The 17202-nt window shown below is 42.3% G+C and overlaps 1 protein-coding gene across 3 annotated transcripts in view; it reads right to left on the bottom strand.

The window, feature by feature from the left end:
• sbf1 (SET binding factor 1) overlaps positions 1–17202 on the bottom strand; it is a 92889-nt gene that overhangs the window by 58821 nt on the left and 16866 nt on the right. For all 3 annotated transcript variants that reach the window (XM_031306355.2, XM_031306358.2, XM_031306360.2), the window contains exon 2: positions 1414–1499. In XM_031306355.2, coding sequence (XP_031162215.1) covers positions 1414–1499 — 86 coding nt within the window. The remainder of the gene's footprint in view (positions 1–1413; positions 1500–17202) is intronic.

The following is a 17202-nucleotide window of genomic DNA, read 5'->3' as shown; positions in this document are numbered from 1 at the left end:
TTCAACGCTGAATCTGTCATCGGCTTTTTTTTTTTTTGCCGATTCAACATGTTAAATGGGCCACGCAAAAAAAGCCAAGAGTCCACGATGCGGGACACACCAAAAACAATCTCTAGGTCTGTACCAATTATTGCATAATTGACTTATTGTCAATTTTTTTATATAATCGCGGCTAACATTAGCTCAGGTTTTAGGCGTGTGACTGGTAAGTGTTGATTTAGTTTAGATTTGCTAAATTGTGATTATTGGTTGGACTATATATTATATACTATATGTATTATTTCAATTGTTAGTTGTCGGCACTTGACCCTCTCCACGTTCATAGCAACAAAAATGACATGGCGGGATACAGTTAGAAAATATGTTTTATGATAATAAAGACGCGTGTATTTGTGTATTCATTCAAAACTTTATTTGTTGGGAAAAATAATAAATAAATAAATATTCTGAAATGTGAATGAAAGAGACAATGATATTGTTAATCGCTATTAATTCTGAGACAATTCAGCAAAATTTGGAATTGTTACAACGATCTCCCTGGTGTGTCAGCACCTTTAGTCTGCTAAAACCTTCCAACAGACTCACCTATCCATAACTGATACTCTAACACTTAGCAATCTCCCCCGTAAACACAGCTCTCAGCCTGGCCAGAGTGTGACGAACGTAACAATCCTATGAAACCTGTAATACCTGCACTTAGGCTACGTTTAGACGGAAACGATCTGAAGAGAAAACGCATAAGTGGCGTTGCGTTCTCACTTTTTATTCCGCGTTTAGACGAGCGTTTTGGGGGAGAAATCTGCGTGCATATGGTGACGCAAAAGTGTGTGAAATGCGATGTAGTATGCACACCAGGCGGCTAGGTGGTAGTGTGAAGCACTGCCACACAACACCACCAAGTCTGTACGCCTGCATAGAACCTTCCTTCTACTTGTCTCCCTCTCCTCCTCCTCTCTCCCTCTCCTCTCCCTAGTGACGCGAAGAGAACAACAAAAAGCTGACAATTTTGTCTGGACAGACGAGGAGGTCGAGTTATTGCTCCAAACAATGCACACACAGGCACACACACAGACACAGACACACGCTGCACACACACATACACTTGCACAGTGTGTTTTTACCCTTTAGAGGGGAACGCGACGGTGGAGTGTTTTTAAGATTTCCACTCTGGAGGGTGGTTTCACTTTTATGCGTTTTCAAGCCCCAAAAACGCCGCCGCCGCCGCCGTCTAAACGAAAGGCACATCTGATAAAATATTTTAACGTTTTCACCCGCGAGCGTATTCATGTAAACAGGGCCTAAGTCTCTAACCATTTAGCTGCCCAGGGAATTGAACCCCTAACCCTGAGAGTGTTACGTGCCTTGTTCTACCCACGGAGCACCCCTGGAGCATGTCTATAAGTGTTGACTTACCAGCTCTATGCCTTGTGGGAATGGGCTGTCCTCCCAGTCTTTCTCAGGAAACCGCTGGAGAATGCGACCTAGACCTTCACCCTCCACTGCAGAGACACATAGAGAGACACAGATCAGACCATGGTATTTACATTTTGTGTTGACTGTTTGTTTCCTTAAATAAGCTCCTTTGAGTTTTTTTTTAAAACCATATCAGCACGCCGATTTTTATCTTCTTTTGGTGTTCTATCGTTGTGTTGTGCATGCATGCATATGTTGGCATAAATAAATAAATAAACTATGAATTCATGTTAATATAAAATGTATGTTTAGGCACAGGGATTGGTCAAAGATTGGATGAAGGGGAAAACTCCTAGCCTCCATCAAAAGAGTTAAAATACACCTTTGACAAGTGTGTAAAGTTGAAGACAGACTTGAAGACTACAGAGGTGATGCGTGCAGTCACTGGGCCCAGCTGTTGTTTGTCAGTAAATAACATAAGTGCTCATTTCTATTTCAACACAACTAAACTATGACAGCTTTGGATGTGAATGGACCTTTGACAAAAGGTAGGGTGGCTGTTCCCGCCTACTTCCAGTCTTCATGCTGCACTAGGCTTCGAGTACCCTAGTTACAACTATGACTGATGAATTTTGTGTTTGTAGAGCTGACCTTGTCACTAAATCTAAATCAATAGTTGACTATGTTGGAGGCAACAAATAAGTTTAGTTAAAGTCTGAGAAACATGTTATTAGTTACAGCTGTTTTCATGCGTGTGTGTTGTCAGGTTGGTCTTTTAAATGAGTCCATATCAGCCTGCTAAACAGTAGTGTGACGTGTTAAAATGCTTATTTGCGGCTAGTTTAATGAGGCCATTTCCACTGTGGGGCCTGGCTCATCACAGTGGCACAATGACACAACAAAGGCCGACTTATGTAACCACCACAAGTCCGTCTTTCAGCTTACTTCCATCTGAAAACCTGCAGGCTGCTTAATGGCAGCATTCATCCGCACAGAGACGACACTCATCCTCCCAATACAAACGCTTCTAAATGTAGCTTACAACTGCACAAAACTAAATATTATCCCATGCTAAATGAAGGAGAGATTTTCACCAGCATTTAGTCCAAACGTGGACAGTTTGGTCCTGCCTCGGGGAAAACAACAGAGCCTTTACCAAGGGAACTAAAACAGAAGCACAGACACAGAGACAATACACAAACAGAAAGTAGGCCAGGTCCCAAAACACACAGGGAAATGCTAAAGTCATCCCCTCTCCCTTTGCGGACTAGAGATATGTGGACGCTTGTGGGAGTGGTGCTCTGGGATCAGGTTCATTTCCTTTTGGTTTTGAGATGATTGGCCCTGATCTCTGAGGCTGCTCTTAAGTGCTCCGGCATCGACAAAAAGCACTGGAACCTGGAGAGGGGATGCCATGAGGTGCACTGTTTCAGTTCTGTAGCTTTTGCCTTTTTTGTAACTTTCCTGAAGCAGAGTTGAAACATCAGTGGTCAAACGTTTATTCCATATGAGTAGATGTCAATTAATTGGGCATCACAGGCCCAAAATGTTGAGTGCCACATGAACTAGATAAAACAGATCTTGTATTGGTTCAAGATGGACCTTCAACTTCACACAATTAAGTCTGTGAGACTATGCACGTACCACAACTGAGCGTGTTTGTGGATTACAATCAAAGATTTGTATTCATTCATCAGATGTGATGTCTAATTTGACTAAAGGTCTACATGTAAATAAACTATATTTAGACCACTTTACACAACAGAGCTAGCCTGACGAGCCAGACCCACATCCAGATGTTGGGTCTGGGAACTCACCATTGGCAGGGCTCACTCCGAGGGGCGGAATAAATGGTTGTCTTTCAAATTCCCTCCGCACGCAATAGGATAGCACTACAACCAGGCAGAGCAACGAAGAAGGTAGCGGAGCTAGTTGATAGATTCAACTTTGGCCGTATCCGGTCGGCAAAACTCCGAACACATCTTCCTTTTTTAAGAATGACTTCAGTGACGTTCTTTGTTCTTTTCTCAAAGAAAAGCTTAACTCCAAATCTTCCAGAAGACCGCTTTTTCCCAACAGCAGCAGCAGCCATAAGCCCAGCCCACCGACTCTATACACGATGTGATTGGCCTGACCAGAGTTTGGTTTTTCCAGCTCGCAAGCCAACGGAGAGTGCCTAGACCCCCCTGGCTGCAAATTAAATTTGCTGCCGCTAGGGTGCGTCTAGATTTCTAGGCTACAACAGAGCTGCATAGTTCTTAAAGAGATATTTAGCTGATTAAAATGCAGCTCTGTGTCATGGCAGTGTGGGCAGTGTGTTTAAATGTTGTTTGGTTGCCCTGCGGCCACGGAGCTCCCAGCTGAGCAGAGCAGCCGAGGTCTGCCGAGATCTGCCAGATAATGAGAAATGACGCGTGTCGCATCATCCGGCAGATCTTGGCTGCTTTGAGCTTTGTGCACTGGCGCCACGGAGGGAGGCCAAACACCGTTCATCTAAACACACTGCTCACATTGCCATGACACAGAGCAGGATTATAGTCGGAAGAATCCCTTTAATAGACTATCACATAATACTTATTAAAAGAGGTCAAATGAATCACAGTCTACTTGTAAAAAGGGATTGATGGACTTTATTATGATTTATTAAGCACGTGTGACTTAGCCAACCCCCTTGGTACACTGTGATGAATCATCTGGTGCAGTATACCATAGCCGATGGATGAAGGGACCCCATGTCACTTCCCAACTACCTCCTTAGAGACGGTGATTTGAAAAAGCAGTGCACGTGTCGCTCTGTGTGTACTGTATGTCGTGTTTGTTCTGTAACAATATGTTGTCAGTGGATGACGAGCTGCAGGTGTGTCACGAACACACACACACAATGAAAATCACACGCACAGAGTGTGACAGTGCAAAGCCAGGCTAGTGCCGACTCACTATCAGCCAATAGTCCGGCAGGGTGGGGATTATTCAGCCAGTTAAAACAGGACATCCTGCAACTGAGGGAGGAGTGTATCAATGAGCCAGAAAATGAGTCTGCTGGGAGTGACATGCAGGCCTTACAGCCACAGACACACACACAAACACACACTCACTCTCACTCTTGTGGTTTGTTTCGTGTTGAACTCCTTTCCCCTGAAAAAAACCCTCAACACAAACTAAACCCAAGTCACTCCTTATGCTGGGTACGCTAGATACAAGAAGTGTCTCCTCGTCACAAGAGGCTAATTATCTCTCCAATCCAATAATGTCAGGAATATGTGCATGTATGCACAAGGAATCTAGGGAATGTAAACAAGACTTAAAGGCTTCCAATTGACTTCACAAAACCAGTCTCAAAAATATGAGAAGGTGCAGAGCGCGATAGGGGCGGTGCCATGGTCAAAACTTGTTACAACCACTCAACCGTGGAGCCGGTAGCCATTTGGCTTTCAGACAGGTTTGTTGCTGCTGTGACATCATTATGTCAACGAGACGAAATATCGCCATGATCGTGACAGGAATCGTTTATATGATACTACAAAGTTGTATCAGTGTCGCAAACAATATGGCATGGCACACTCCTAATTTACACTTACCAAGAATGGCTCAAGCTAGCTCCTCTTTAAAGCACTGATAGGTTATCGAGATACTGACTCCATACCCTCACATCTGTTCCCCTATTAGAGCTCATATCAGACTTGGCAAAGCAGCAAGTTTGCAACCAAAAGGAATCACTTCATTTGGCTTTGATCTCTGCTCTGTAGGAAACCTGGTCCACCCGACTTGTTCTTTCAACGTTTCCACAGCTTTGTTCACCACCACCTAAATACGCCTTCACCTGCAACTGCTTAATTATGAACAGTAGTACTCTATATTTCCTGTTTGGGGGAACTCGAGTCGTGTCTGTTCCCACCAAGCCTCACACAGTCTAGCATGGATTACTAGCAGAGCAAGTAATGCTGAGTATGCCGGCAGCAGTCTGACAATATATTCTTAAAGCAGTTTCGGAGCACGCTGCCAGACTCAGAACTAGCTCATAAAACTGAAATAAAACTAAAAGTCTATAACCTCTTGGCAACAAAAAGCAAAAGTAACCTCTGCAGTTGTTAGGACTTTCTTCAGAGAACTGCAGCAGGCAGGAGAGCATAAGGCCCAGAATAGACAGCAACGCTAACTTTATCATGTCATCTGTCGCCAAATGCTCTGTATAGTTATAGTTTCTATTTTTGATTCTATTCTATTTTAGTTTATGTAACTCTTATTATTTATTTCTGTTACTTTCTATACTTATCTGTATATCTGTTGTTTCTGTTGTGCTGCTGCAACAACCAAATTTCCCCACTGGGATTAATAAAGCTGTATCTTATCTTTTCTAAGATATTAAGATATGAGCCTGCAGTAATACCTCCACATCGCCTACTGGCACCATGACAGGAACCACTACTGGCATCAAACTTATGCCAAAGGGATCTTGTAGCGTTATTATGGAACCCACGTAACTTCTTTTTTTTGATCAAGGTCTCTTTTATTTTCAAATATAACAAACAAAAGATATACAATTCACACATGAAATAGTCAAGTCTAGTTCCTGTCCATACAGACAACCCAAACAACTCCCCAGTGCCCCCCACCCACAGGTACTGGACTCCCAGCGAATTTCCATACATCCCAACAAGCTCAAATATGAGTCTGCAGATTCATACATATATAATTCAAATATCTAAGTAAATAAAAGAAAAAGATGGAACCCACGTAACTTCTAGGCAAGTCCCGCCCTACGAAGCAGCCCGATTGGTTGGGGTTAGGCATTGACTTCGAGTGGTTAAGGTTAGGATAGCCGATTGGTCAGGGGATAGGACCTGAACAAATCGGGTTACGTTACCTCGCGTTAGCATGGACACCTGGCCAATAGTAGTGTGTGAATGCTATTGAAGGGCCTGGAAGTTGCGTTGGATCCATAATAACACAATCTGGTGTGATGCAAAATTGAGTGATGGACACCTACATGAAAAAAGACTTTGCAACCATGATGCAAATGTTTGCTTTGTCCCTTTGAACAGGTGAGTAATTCTTCTTTAGGAGTGTTTAGTGTTCAGGAGTGTACAGGAGCCACAGAAGTTCCGACTGATTTCACTGAAATGCTGGCTTGCATAATGTCTCATATCTGTTTTGCAAAAAGTTGAGATACTTTGGTCACGTAAGTCTGGTTTTCAGATAAAGCATGCTGTTACTTGTGATTAAAGCTCCAACTTCACAGCGCTGATCCGGCACATTGATTGTGAAGTGAAATTAACCTGGTGTATAGACCACACGTGTTTCAGACGCGTTTTTTTTTTTTATTTGCACGTCTCACGCAACAGATAAGCTCTCATTTTAATCTTTACAGCGGCTGCACCGGCTCCATCAGGTCCATGTCTCAGCCTCGTCTCACAGGTGTAAACGTGACCTTATTTATTTAGCATGATTTACGCTTTAAGTCTAGTTTTTCGTCAATACCTTTAGCTACATTTTTGCAACCTAGGCGAAGCGGAGGTGCTGTGTCTCTATAAGGAGCCAGAGAGCAGCACATTCTGCTCCGGCTTGTAATCCCACAGACTCTCCCTTCACTTTCTCCCAGCAGCAGGGAAGCAAGACACAGGAACTTCTTGGGTATTGAGGAGGTGCATGTTTATTCATGGACAAACTGTAACCTACGCTGTACATTTACTTCCCGATCCCCAACACTTCCCTGCCCTGCTGCTGAGGATTTCAAATTCGCGGCCCAGACGGAACCAGTACAGACACTCGCCTCATAGTCTATATCCACGACATTCCACGTCCGGGATTGCTCCGTTGCTGCCGGAAATTCCACCGCATGTCACGCTTTTCGGCCGGATGTTCGCTACCTTCCTCTTTCTTTGTATTGGCGTTCTAAACATTGGTGGATTTATGGACTTTTGGACAGCTAGCTAGACTATCGGTACAATCTGAGTTTTCTGTTGCACGACTACAGTGCTGCTGTGGTAGAGACAGCGGGTAAGCAGGTTACTGCAGGCGCATATGTCATCTCACAGCTTCTTATTTACAGATATAGTGCTATAGTGTTTACACTGCCACTACGCACAAATCAGATGCAATGCTACAGATGTAATGTATACAAAACAGACCATAGAAAACATACATTATGAACCTCGTCCCCATCTTTCCTCCTTCATGAGGTCACTTTGCCTGTTCTAACGTGCCAGTATTGGTTTTGATTTCTAGTATCCACACCTTCGTTAAAGATATGGAAGTTATAACGGTGTCAGGTTACATTTCATACAGGCTTTATAAAACCTGTCAACATTTACATATATTGTCTGATATGTCCTTATTGGTGTACACACAAGAAAATACAATCTGAATCAAAAGCTAGATCTACCACAAGATTTCAACCATTCAGGACTGCTTGGATCACACTACCCCTTATTAAAATCACATTTTTTTCAAGCTTCTGCAGAAACACTATTGCGTGTCACTGAACTGATCCACAGTTTGTTGGCAGAACAGCATGATCTACATCCAAACCCTGATGACAACTGTATAAACGCTTATAATAATATCTACAAGAAGCAAGAAAGAAAGAAAGGAAGGAAGGAAGGAAGGAAGGAAAGGAAAGTAATCAAAGTACTGTTGGAATGTCAGGAACAGGAAAACTCCTGACTGTTTAAAGAGAACACGCTGCCTGTCATTTCATTTTATACATCTACATTTCATACGTAACCCATACCTTCGTAGTCTCTCTGTGTGTGTTAATACAAAGTAAAAGTTCCAAGTGACTGACAGTCAACAGTTAAGTCAGTTCTGGAATCAGAAGTTGTATGTAAACAATATAATCTAATTATTCACGATTATACCTGTAGGCTACCTGGAACAGGAAATTAAAATCGGGATTTTGTAAACAAAGCGACAGTTCTGTATCTGGTACAGTGTGTGAACATAAGAAGCACACCCACGTCAGTACGGGTGGAAAGACAAAGGTGTTGCTGAGGGAAACCACAGCTAATGCACAACTGATGATAATGAAATGAAAAAAAAGCTGTGATGAAATGTTGACTAGACAAATACTGCTACTTAATCCATTTGTAGAAGATTCTGCAACACCGAAACACTGAAAGAGATAAGCTGCATTTCACTGAAGAACGGTGCAATATGCTCACCTGCACCTGCAGAATTGCACAATATGCTCACCTGCACCTGCAGAATTGCACAAACACTTTGCTAAGAAATTAAGGTCACAGGTCAGCAGTTTTTAAGTGGACAATGATAGGAAATTGCTGATATCTGTATCAGAAAACGATACTATATCACATAATGATAATGTGATTGCACAAAATGTTATCACATTGGTAATTAAATAGTTTTGTATCAAGTTGGTCATTACCTCCTGCAAGGCCAGACAACCAGTTGCAAACTTTACCGAGGTGTTCTGAAAGATATCCACCCAAAATAATAATGCCTGTCCCAGGTATTTGCTGGACCAATCAAGTGAACAATAGAGGGCTGTGTGATGATGATCTTGTGGCTCCGCACTTCTTGAATGTCCACAACCGCATGAAAAATTGCATGGCATGCTTTTATTTTTCTGCAATTTTTGCATTTTTATATCATTTAGCAAATAACAACGCAGATTTCAGTGCCACTATATGCCTGCGCTGCTCTCTGGGACTCCAAAACTGACTTTAAAGGCAACAGAGGCATCACTGCATGTGACTCTAGCGCTGGATATTGATCCAAAAATTTGGATACGGGTACCGATACCGATATCGTGACTTTGATGATGAGCCATTTTAACAAAAATAAATTACGTTACAGCAAAAATCTTTTCATTTATTTTTTAGCTCCTACATCTTTGTGTGTAACGTAGAGTTTTTCCCGCGTGGCTCTATGATGATCAATGTTATGACAGCCAATCGCCAGCAATATTAGATCTTGGTAGAAGCGTGCTGCGTGCTCATTGGCTCACTGATGCTGATGAGATTTACTCCTTAGGTGTTGAAATTGGGTCTTGAATGACGAGGCATTTTCCGATACTCGATCCAAGGAGGCCATTTGGTCGGAGCCTAAAAAGTAAAAAATTCGGTACTCAGTCCTACGTGACGCTGATCACAACAAACAATGAGCCCAGCCTAAAAATTATCACACCTGGACTACAATGACAGCAGCAGAATCCATCTAAAATCTCACTTAATATAGTTTCCAGTCCATGTCACACCCACGGCTTCCCTGTCAGATCCAGTTGAATGACTCTAGACTTGGCGCTTGACGCTCCAGCGGGCTGTGTGCAAAGGAGCCGCCACATACAGCAGTGATGCACAGATGCAACTTTTCCAATCATGCAATATGGACATTGTGATTTTAGTTTCAGCGACCAATGCTTCCTGCAGGTTGGCATTTAGAAGTTGTGACATTTTCACTCATGTTTTATTTAACAAACCCAGCCAGCTTCTCGGCTTTTATTAAGCACTTACTTCTCTCATTGGAGTACGGGCTTAGGAGGTCACACAACAATTAACATCAAACACGATGCCAAAAGTGGAGAATGTTGTTGATTGAGTTGATATGCTGTTGCATCTTACACACCTCAGTCCATGTTTTTGGACAGTGTCTTTTTAGTATCCATTTGTCTTTGCCTCCTCTTTCTCTATTTAGATAACTTCCTCCTTCAGCATATATTTTAGATATATATATTATGATATGGCCATGCACTCTATGTGTAGGTTTTCATCAGTGCGTTTTGCATTTATTTTCTCCTGAACAGCCTTCTTTGCATTTCTTGCTGTGACAACAAAAACAGGTCCTTTCTGACTTGCTGTGCCTTCTCACAGAACTGTGTAGACTGACATGATGTTCCCTCATTATACAAGCTGATGCAAACACCATACATACCTAGGATGTTTTCCGATACCGTTGCTAAAATGACACCTTTACAATGGTGCCGGTGCCTAAACAGATACTTAAAAAAATAATAATATATATATTTATTTATTTATTTTTAAAAAAAGGAGCACAAAATGAAAGTCGGCGACATTAAAGAACGACTTGTTTATTGCTAAGGCCATATAGTCAAAATTAAATGATTTATTAAAAATGTTATAACAACAATTTATAACAACTTATTCCACCAGTAAATTGCTGGTAGATGGGAAAAGGGTATTTTACAATAACTTTGAATGCACCTCGAGGCTGGCGAGGCGAGTTTCAAGTAAACGTACCGTCTGTGTTGTTTCTCCGACAACAGCAGCTGCAGACTGTTAGAGGTCCCGCATGTTGGAATCCTCTACAGGGAAATACAGTCACACTTTACACCGTTTAGCTGTCAGCATCTTAACCCTGTTTGATCCAGCTGCTAGCTAACGCTAGGCTGACATCAATGTTAAATGCTGCCAAGTCTAATGTTAACTAGCGTCACGTGCAGCAATGTTTCTGTTGCCTCTAACGTCTGTTTCGGAGCATCAAAAAGCAGCGCAGGCATTTCAGTAGCACCGAAGTGAAGCACCGAAATCCACGTTGCTGTCCGGTCCGGTAGATACCGGTCATAAAGGCAGGTCTCGGTACCCAACCCTATACATACCACACTCATCACATCCCCTCTCACAGTATAAATATCCCCAAAGTTATAACATCAAAAAGCATGACAAATATCTAAAAACAGTGTTAACAAAGAGTATGAGTGACCACAAGTCACACTGACGTAGGCTCAGATACCAAACTGGTAACTGCTGTGAGGCTTCTGCGCTGCATTGCCCTGTGTTCCTGTTATTTCTGTCCACCTCGTGAGTTTAACAGCAGCTGTATATCACACAATAACACAATCAGCAAGTCACAATCAGTGCATTCAGTTCCTACAGTGCTGAGCAACCAAAGAGACCCAATCAATGTGCAGACTGTGGACTCTCTATAAGCAGCCAGTAACAGCCAAATCAGGCCTCAAAGCTTCCGGGTCTGCCATCCAAAGTCGGACACAATAGTTCGGCCTGGCTATTTCAAAACGGTCCGCAAGTTGTTTACAGGCATTCAAAGTGGTTTGAAGCTGGAAAGCTTTGGAAGTCCATTTGTTGGGATCAATGAAAAGGGATCTGTTCACATTTAAATGTATGCTAAATGCTGTACATATAGCCTGACATATGGACTAAATTCCTACCATCTCGCTGCTCTGATGTTCTTTTGACAAGGAGGCATCGTTAGCCAGCAAACAGATTTAGCAACTTTGAGGACAGCAGCTGATACTGAGAATACATATTGTTTATGCAAAGACCGCTTGTTTTTGAAAGACGTATTAACCAAACAATAATGCACAATAGTTCTCCTGATACAGGAATATAATAGATGAGGCAGAGTCAAAGATTTCCATGACAGAAAATAGTTCCCTTCTACAAGTTCATAGTTTTCCTGAGAGCAGTGTTTTCCTTAGGTTAGGTTTGTGTTAGACTGAGGTGCACATATTTGGCGGGGTGTTTAGGGGTCCTCCCTCAAGAACATTAGGTTTTTCAATAAAAGAAATATGCAATTTCACATAATTCTCAAATTATTATTACTACCATATCTGCGTCCAAAATGTTGGAAAAGGTAGAGCAGATAATAAATAAATAACACTGAAAAGCTTAAAGGACAATTCCGGCGTAAAATGAACCTAGGGGTTAATAACACATGTGTACCGCGTCGACCGTTCTCTGGGATGTTTTCATGCTAATCGAATGAGTCTCTAGCTTTAACCAAGCTACCGCAAAACCGGTGTTTAGCTGCTAACGCTAGCTTTCAGGGCACTTGGTAAATCACTATTTTCTACCACTAACAAGGCTCAAAATAGCACCACACTTCAACAGAAGCATAATGAGGGTCCCTACATGTAAACCGAAGCATTGAGAACTTTGTAAGTGTACACACAGTTTATTACAAAAGATAGATTATAAAGACAGTAGTGTTGTCACTACCCGATGTGAGTCAAGTGCCGATGTGAGTTGCGCATGCGTCACTTTGCGACAAGTAGCCTACAAGAACCTGCTAACGAGAGATTTCTGTAATGTCAATACAATAAAAATAGCAATCAAACACAACAAAGGCCGTCACTTGAATGGCGTTTTGAGCTAACATTAGCAATCAAACAATCATAAATAGCTAAAACGTTTTTGAAATGATTTCCATCTTCTGTTATTGTTTGCAATGAGAAAAGTTTATTTTATGGATTTCACAAATTTCAGTATGACAAGTTATGCCGTAAACCGTTTAAATCTGAGCATGCGCAACTCACATCTGCACTCGACTCACATCGGGTAGTGACAGCGTTCGTGTTTACATTCGGCCGCCATCTTGGAAAACAGTCATGAGCAGTCGAACCACGAACGCTGTGCAACCAGTAACCAGTAACATAGCTCAAACACAGCGATCGTGATTCGACTGCTCATGACTGTTTTCTAAGATGGCGGCCGAATGTAAACACTAGGTTCATTTTTACGCCGGAATTGTCCTTTAAAAGACAAAACTTGCTAAATAAGTCCACTGGGGACCAATTCTGATCATGAGATGAGAAAAGTCATTTAGTTAGTTTTGATGCTCACGTTGATTTTACATTCATTTAGCTTAGGTGGTGCCTAAAACTGCTTGCCTAAGCCTTATACTGGTAGGGGAAACCCTGGAGAGCATTATCTCGGTTATAATAATGCAGTTATCAAAGAAAAAAGGTGAGTGTGTGAATAAGTAGCTTTGGAAATATTGTGCAAGCTACACCAAAATAGGTCCAAAGCAAAAGAGGGCTTTTTTTAAGACTTGTGCTGCTATAAACAGTAAATAATACTAATGATGAGAAATTGCAGGTTTCCTTTTTTTTGACAAATCTATCTTTCTGCAGACCAATACCACAGATCCAATCAGAGCCTAATGCCAGCCACAATCAACCAGAACAGAGCCACCGGACAACCAGGAGGCTCACCGTCTGAACCGGCAGCAGACTGCTTCTTACGAATTATACACATGCTGAGAAGACCTGGTCGAATGAAGGCAATGAAGAAAAGTTAAAATGGGAGAGAGCGAGATAGAGGCGGGCCTGATGAGGATGAAAGGCGGGAGCGAGGGAGGAAATGTGGGTCACACAGATGACTACTAGCAGAGATACTCTGTGACACAGGATGGAAGGAGACTGCCTGGTCATGTGATCACTGACTTATGGCAGTCAGAGTTGAACAGAGTGTGTAGCTCTGTGTTTGTGTCTGTGTGTGTGTGTGTGTGTGTGTGTGTGTGTGTGTGTGTGTGTGTGTGTGTGTGTGTGTGATGCTCCTGGTGCTGAACCAGACCACAGCTTCTCGTTCGCAGGCTTCCAAACCACAGTGACACGACATCAGGCGGTTTCCACGGCGACTGCAGCAGTCAAAGACAAAGACAAAAGAGCTCTGAGTGAGCCTTGTGGGTTTTTCATCCGCCTTTGTGTGCACATACACAACAGCATGTGTGTGTGTGTGCAGATTTGCAACTATGTACAAAACGAGGAATACAATTTGGCCTAAAGCAAGCTCACTGCTGCATAAGGTTCTGAGAAGAGATGTTCCCATACTATTTTTTTCCCTTTACCGATACCGTTTCCGAAACCTGAACTTGTGTATTGGCCGATACCAAGTACCGATTCAATAACAGTTTTGGGTTTCCAGCTGTATACTCCCAACCCTGCCTGTCTCGGGTTAAATTCTTTGTAAAAGTATTTTATTTCGGGCTACATTACGAGGTATCGGCTCTGTGCATAGACTCGCCCACTCGCCGATAGCAAGAAACTGGTTCTGAGAGAGGAAGTTTCCTTATTTTACTAATGAAACACCATCTTACTGATGCAATGTTTTACTGCCATTACACGTTTCCTACTTATTTAGCTCTGTGACCTTCCCTATGATGAAAACCTTCATTAGTGAATCAATGCAGCAGCAAGAATGTGCTATACAACACTGCAATTATTATGCTTACATGCAGTAAGTACTACTAATATCTGTGCATCGTTTGTTTAATCCCATGAACAGCTTGCAGCAACATGGCAAGTCAAGTGGGATCAGAGTGTGCATGAGGTGAGCCGCCAGCGCTGCAGAACCTCTCAACAGTATCTGCACTGTGTTCAGATAACATCACCAGAAACACTCTGGGTGAAAACATACAAAACTATGACATCATTATGTCCAGGCTCTATACCACACCCTCTGACAGGGCTCTCTGCTGTCCACCCAGCTAGCTATTACACACACATTCATTTACACATGAATGCGTGCACGTGTGTTTTCTGATACACACACACGTGCAGGACAGTCTAGTTGAGTAATGTGAAGGAGTGTGAGTCACTCTGTGATTAAAGGCAGCACTACACGGACAGGCTGAGGCCCCGTGTGGGGTCAGAGGCAACACACGGAGCAGCGCATCAGTAGGCACCGCTTGACATTTAGAGCTGTCTGAATTTGGTGTCAGATGACGATGACAAAGACGATAATCCCGCATAAATAAACCAGCCAGTCCATGTTGAAAAACCAAGTGTCTGAGTGAAGCTGTCGTTTAGGAGCCCAAAAAAAAGAGGGTGAAAAAAGAAATCCCTGCTCAATCTGGAAACCGGCGTCACCCTGGAGACAATGTGGGACATTTTCTTTGTGCAAATGCTCTTGAGCAAACTCACATCACCCAAAGCCCCAAAACAAAATCGAAAGGCTTTCCAGGAGGGGAAATGGCCTCCGAGAGGGCACAGCAGCTCTAGTGACTAAACGTATTTCAGTTTGAGGCAGTCGGTTGCTTCAGATCTAACTCAAATCAAATAGTCACAGACTAATGATTAATAACATGACTTTCATGTAAGGCTGGGCAATATATGGATACTATATCTACATCGACATATGAGGCTAGATATCATCTTAGATTTTGGATATCGTAATTTGACGCAAGTGTTATCTTTTCCTGGTTTTAAAGGCTGCATTACAAGTGATGTCACTTTACTGAACTTACCAGACTTACTAACTTAAACAACTGTTTTATTGATTGCTTTTGCCCACTTAGTCATTGTATCCACATTATTGGTGATTATTTATCAAAACTCTCATTGTGTTAATATTTTGTGAAAGCACCAACAGCAGGGCTCCAGACTGCGACCAAATGGTCGCATTTTACAACCAAAATTTGAGAGTGTGCAACTGAATTTTACATCCAGTCGCACATGTGCGACCAGTAAATTTGCCCCCTTTTTTACATGTTAAACGTCAAAATTTCGGTACCTGAGAGCGTGTAAGCTCAACCTTATCTGTCCTCTCTGAAAATTGACAGAGAGCGGAGCTCTGACACAAACGCACACACTCGCGCACACACACGCATAGCTGCGGCCGCAATACTATTTGGTAAAAAATATCACGATGTTAGATTAGATCGCCCAGCTCTACTTTTATTTCCCCTTTGCAGCTACAGGAGGATGTGTGCGAGTGTGCTCTGCTTTAGTCGGAGCCACCAGACGGACTCCCTAGAGTGGAGAAACCTGTCCATGCTCACAGAACATGGGCCATCCACTTTGCAGTCACTCTGGGCATTGTTTCAGACTAAAGTACATCCAGGAGTCAACTTCCCCTGAACACAGACCTCAGCTTGTTTAGTCTTTCATATCCTGGTCCTAAATAGCATATCCGTATACTAGTTTGGATTTGTTTTTAATTGCAGACAATAAAACCCATTGCAATACTCTGAGGTGAAATTGAAAGAAGCCTGAAAGTTAAGTATCCGGCAAAATAATACAAATGTTAATTTAACCACAAATTTGATCCATGTTGCTGTTCCACAAAATGAACAGTATGGTTGTGTGACTGGGCCTTAAAGGTGTGGGGTTTTGACACTATGGTTTTGGGTATCGTGGTGTTAAAGGCAAGAGGCTGCTTGTAACACAGAGTCATTGATTTGCATTGATTTGATCAATGCAAAACACTGCTAATGTTATCGTGTCATGACGTTAACGGCCAGTGTGGGGGGGAATCCTACTGCACCGATGCATTATGAGGGACATATATTCAACTTTTTATACGTACATCTACACTGCATAAACTACATTTCAGAATACAGCAGTAAAACATTTTGTGAATAATTGGGTCCACTAGTAAAATGATCATGTGTGTGTGGCCAGGTTGGCTCGGTTGGAAGAGCGAGCGCACATATGTAGAGGTTTGCTCCTCGACGCAGTGGCCACGGGTTCAACTCCCACCTGTGGCCCTTTGCTGCATGTCATTCCCCCTCTCTCTCCCCTTTCATGTCTTCATCTGTCCTGTGGAAATAAAGGCCTAAAATGCCCAAAAACAATTTCTTGAAAAAAATGATCATGTGTGTAATTCACCAAACAGCAACAACAGACTTCAGTGTACTTCTGTGGACAGCAATGAAGGAGTAGGGCTGGGCAATATAGCGATATGATATCGATATCGTGATAAGAGACTAGATATCGTCTTGGATTTTGGATATCGTAATATCGTTATAAGTGTTGTCTTTTCCTGGTTTTAAAGGCTGCATTACAGTGCAGTGATGTAACTTTCTAAACAGACTATTAGAACAGCTAGAAACAGACTGTTCTAGCTGTTCTAATATTTGCCTTTACCCACTTACATCCACATTACTCATTGTGAAATATTAAGTTAAAGCGCCAATAGTCAACCCTACAATATCGTCACAATATCGACATCGATGTATTTGGTCAATAATATTGTGATAGTTGACTTTCTTCATATCGCCCAGCCTTATGAAGGAGCCACACCTCTTAAAAGGTCCCATGACATGGTGCTCTTTGGATGCTTTTATATAGAC

Source organism: Sander lucioperca, chromosome 20 (genome assembly GCF_008315115.2).
Source record: "Sander lucioperca isolate FBNREF2018 chromosome 20, SLUC_FBN_1.2, whole genome shotgun sequence".
NCBI lineage: Eukaryota > Metazoa > Chordata > Actinopteri > Perciformes > Percidae > Sander > Sander lucioperca.
This window is presented reverse-complemented; position numbering and strand designations above follow the sequence as displayed.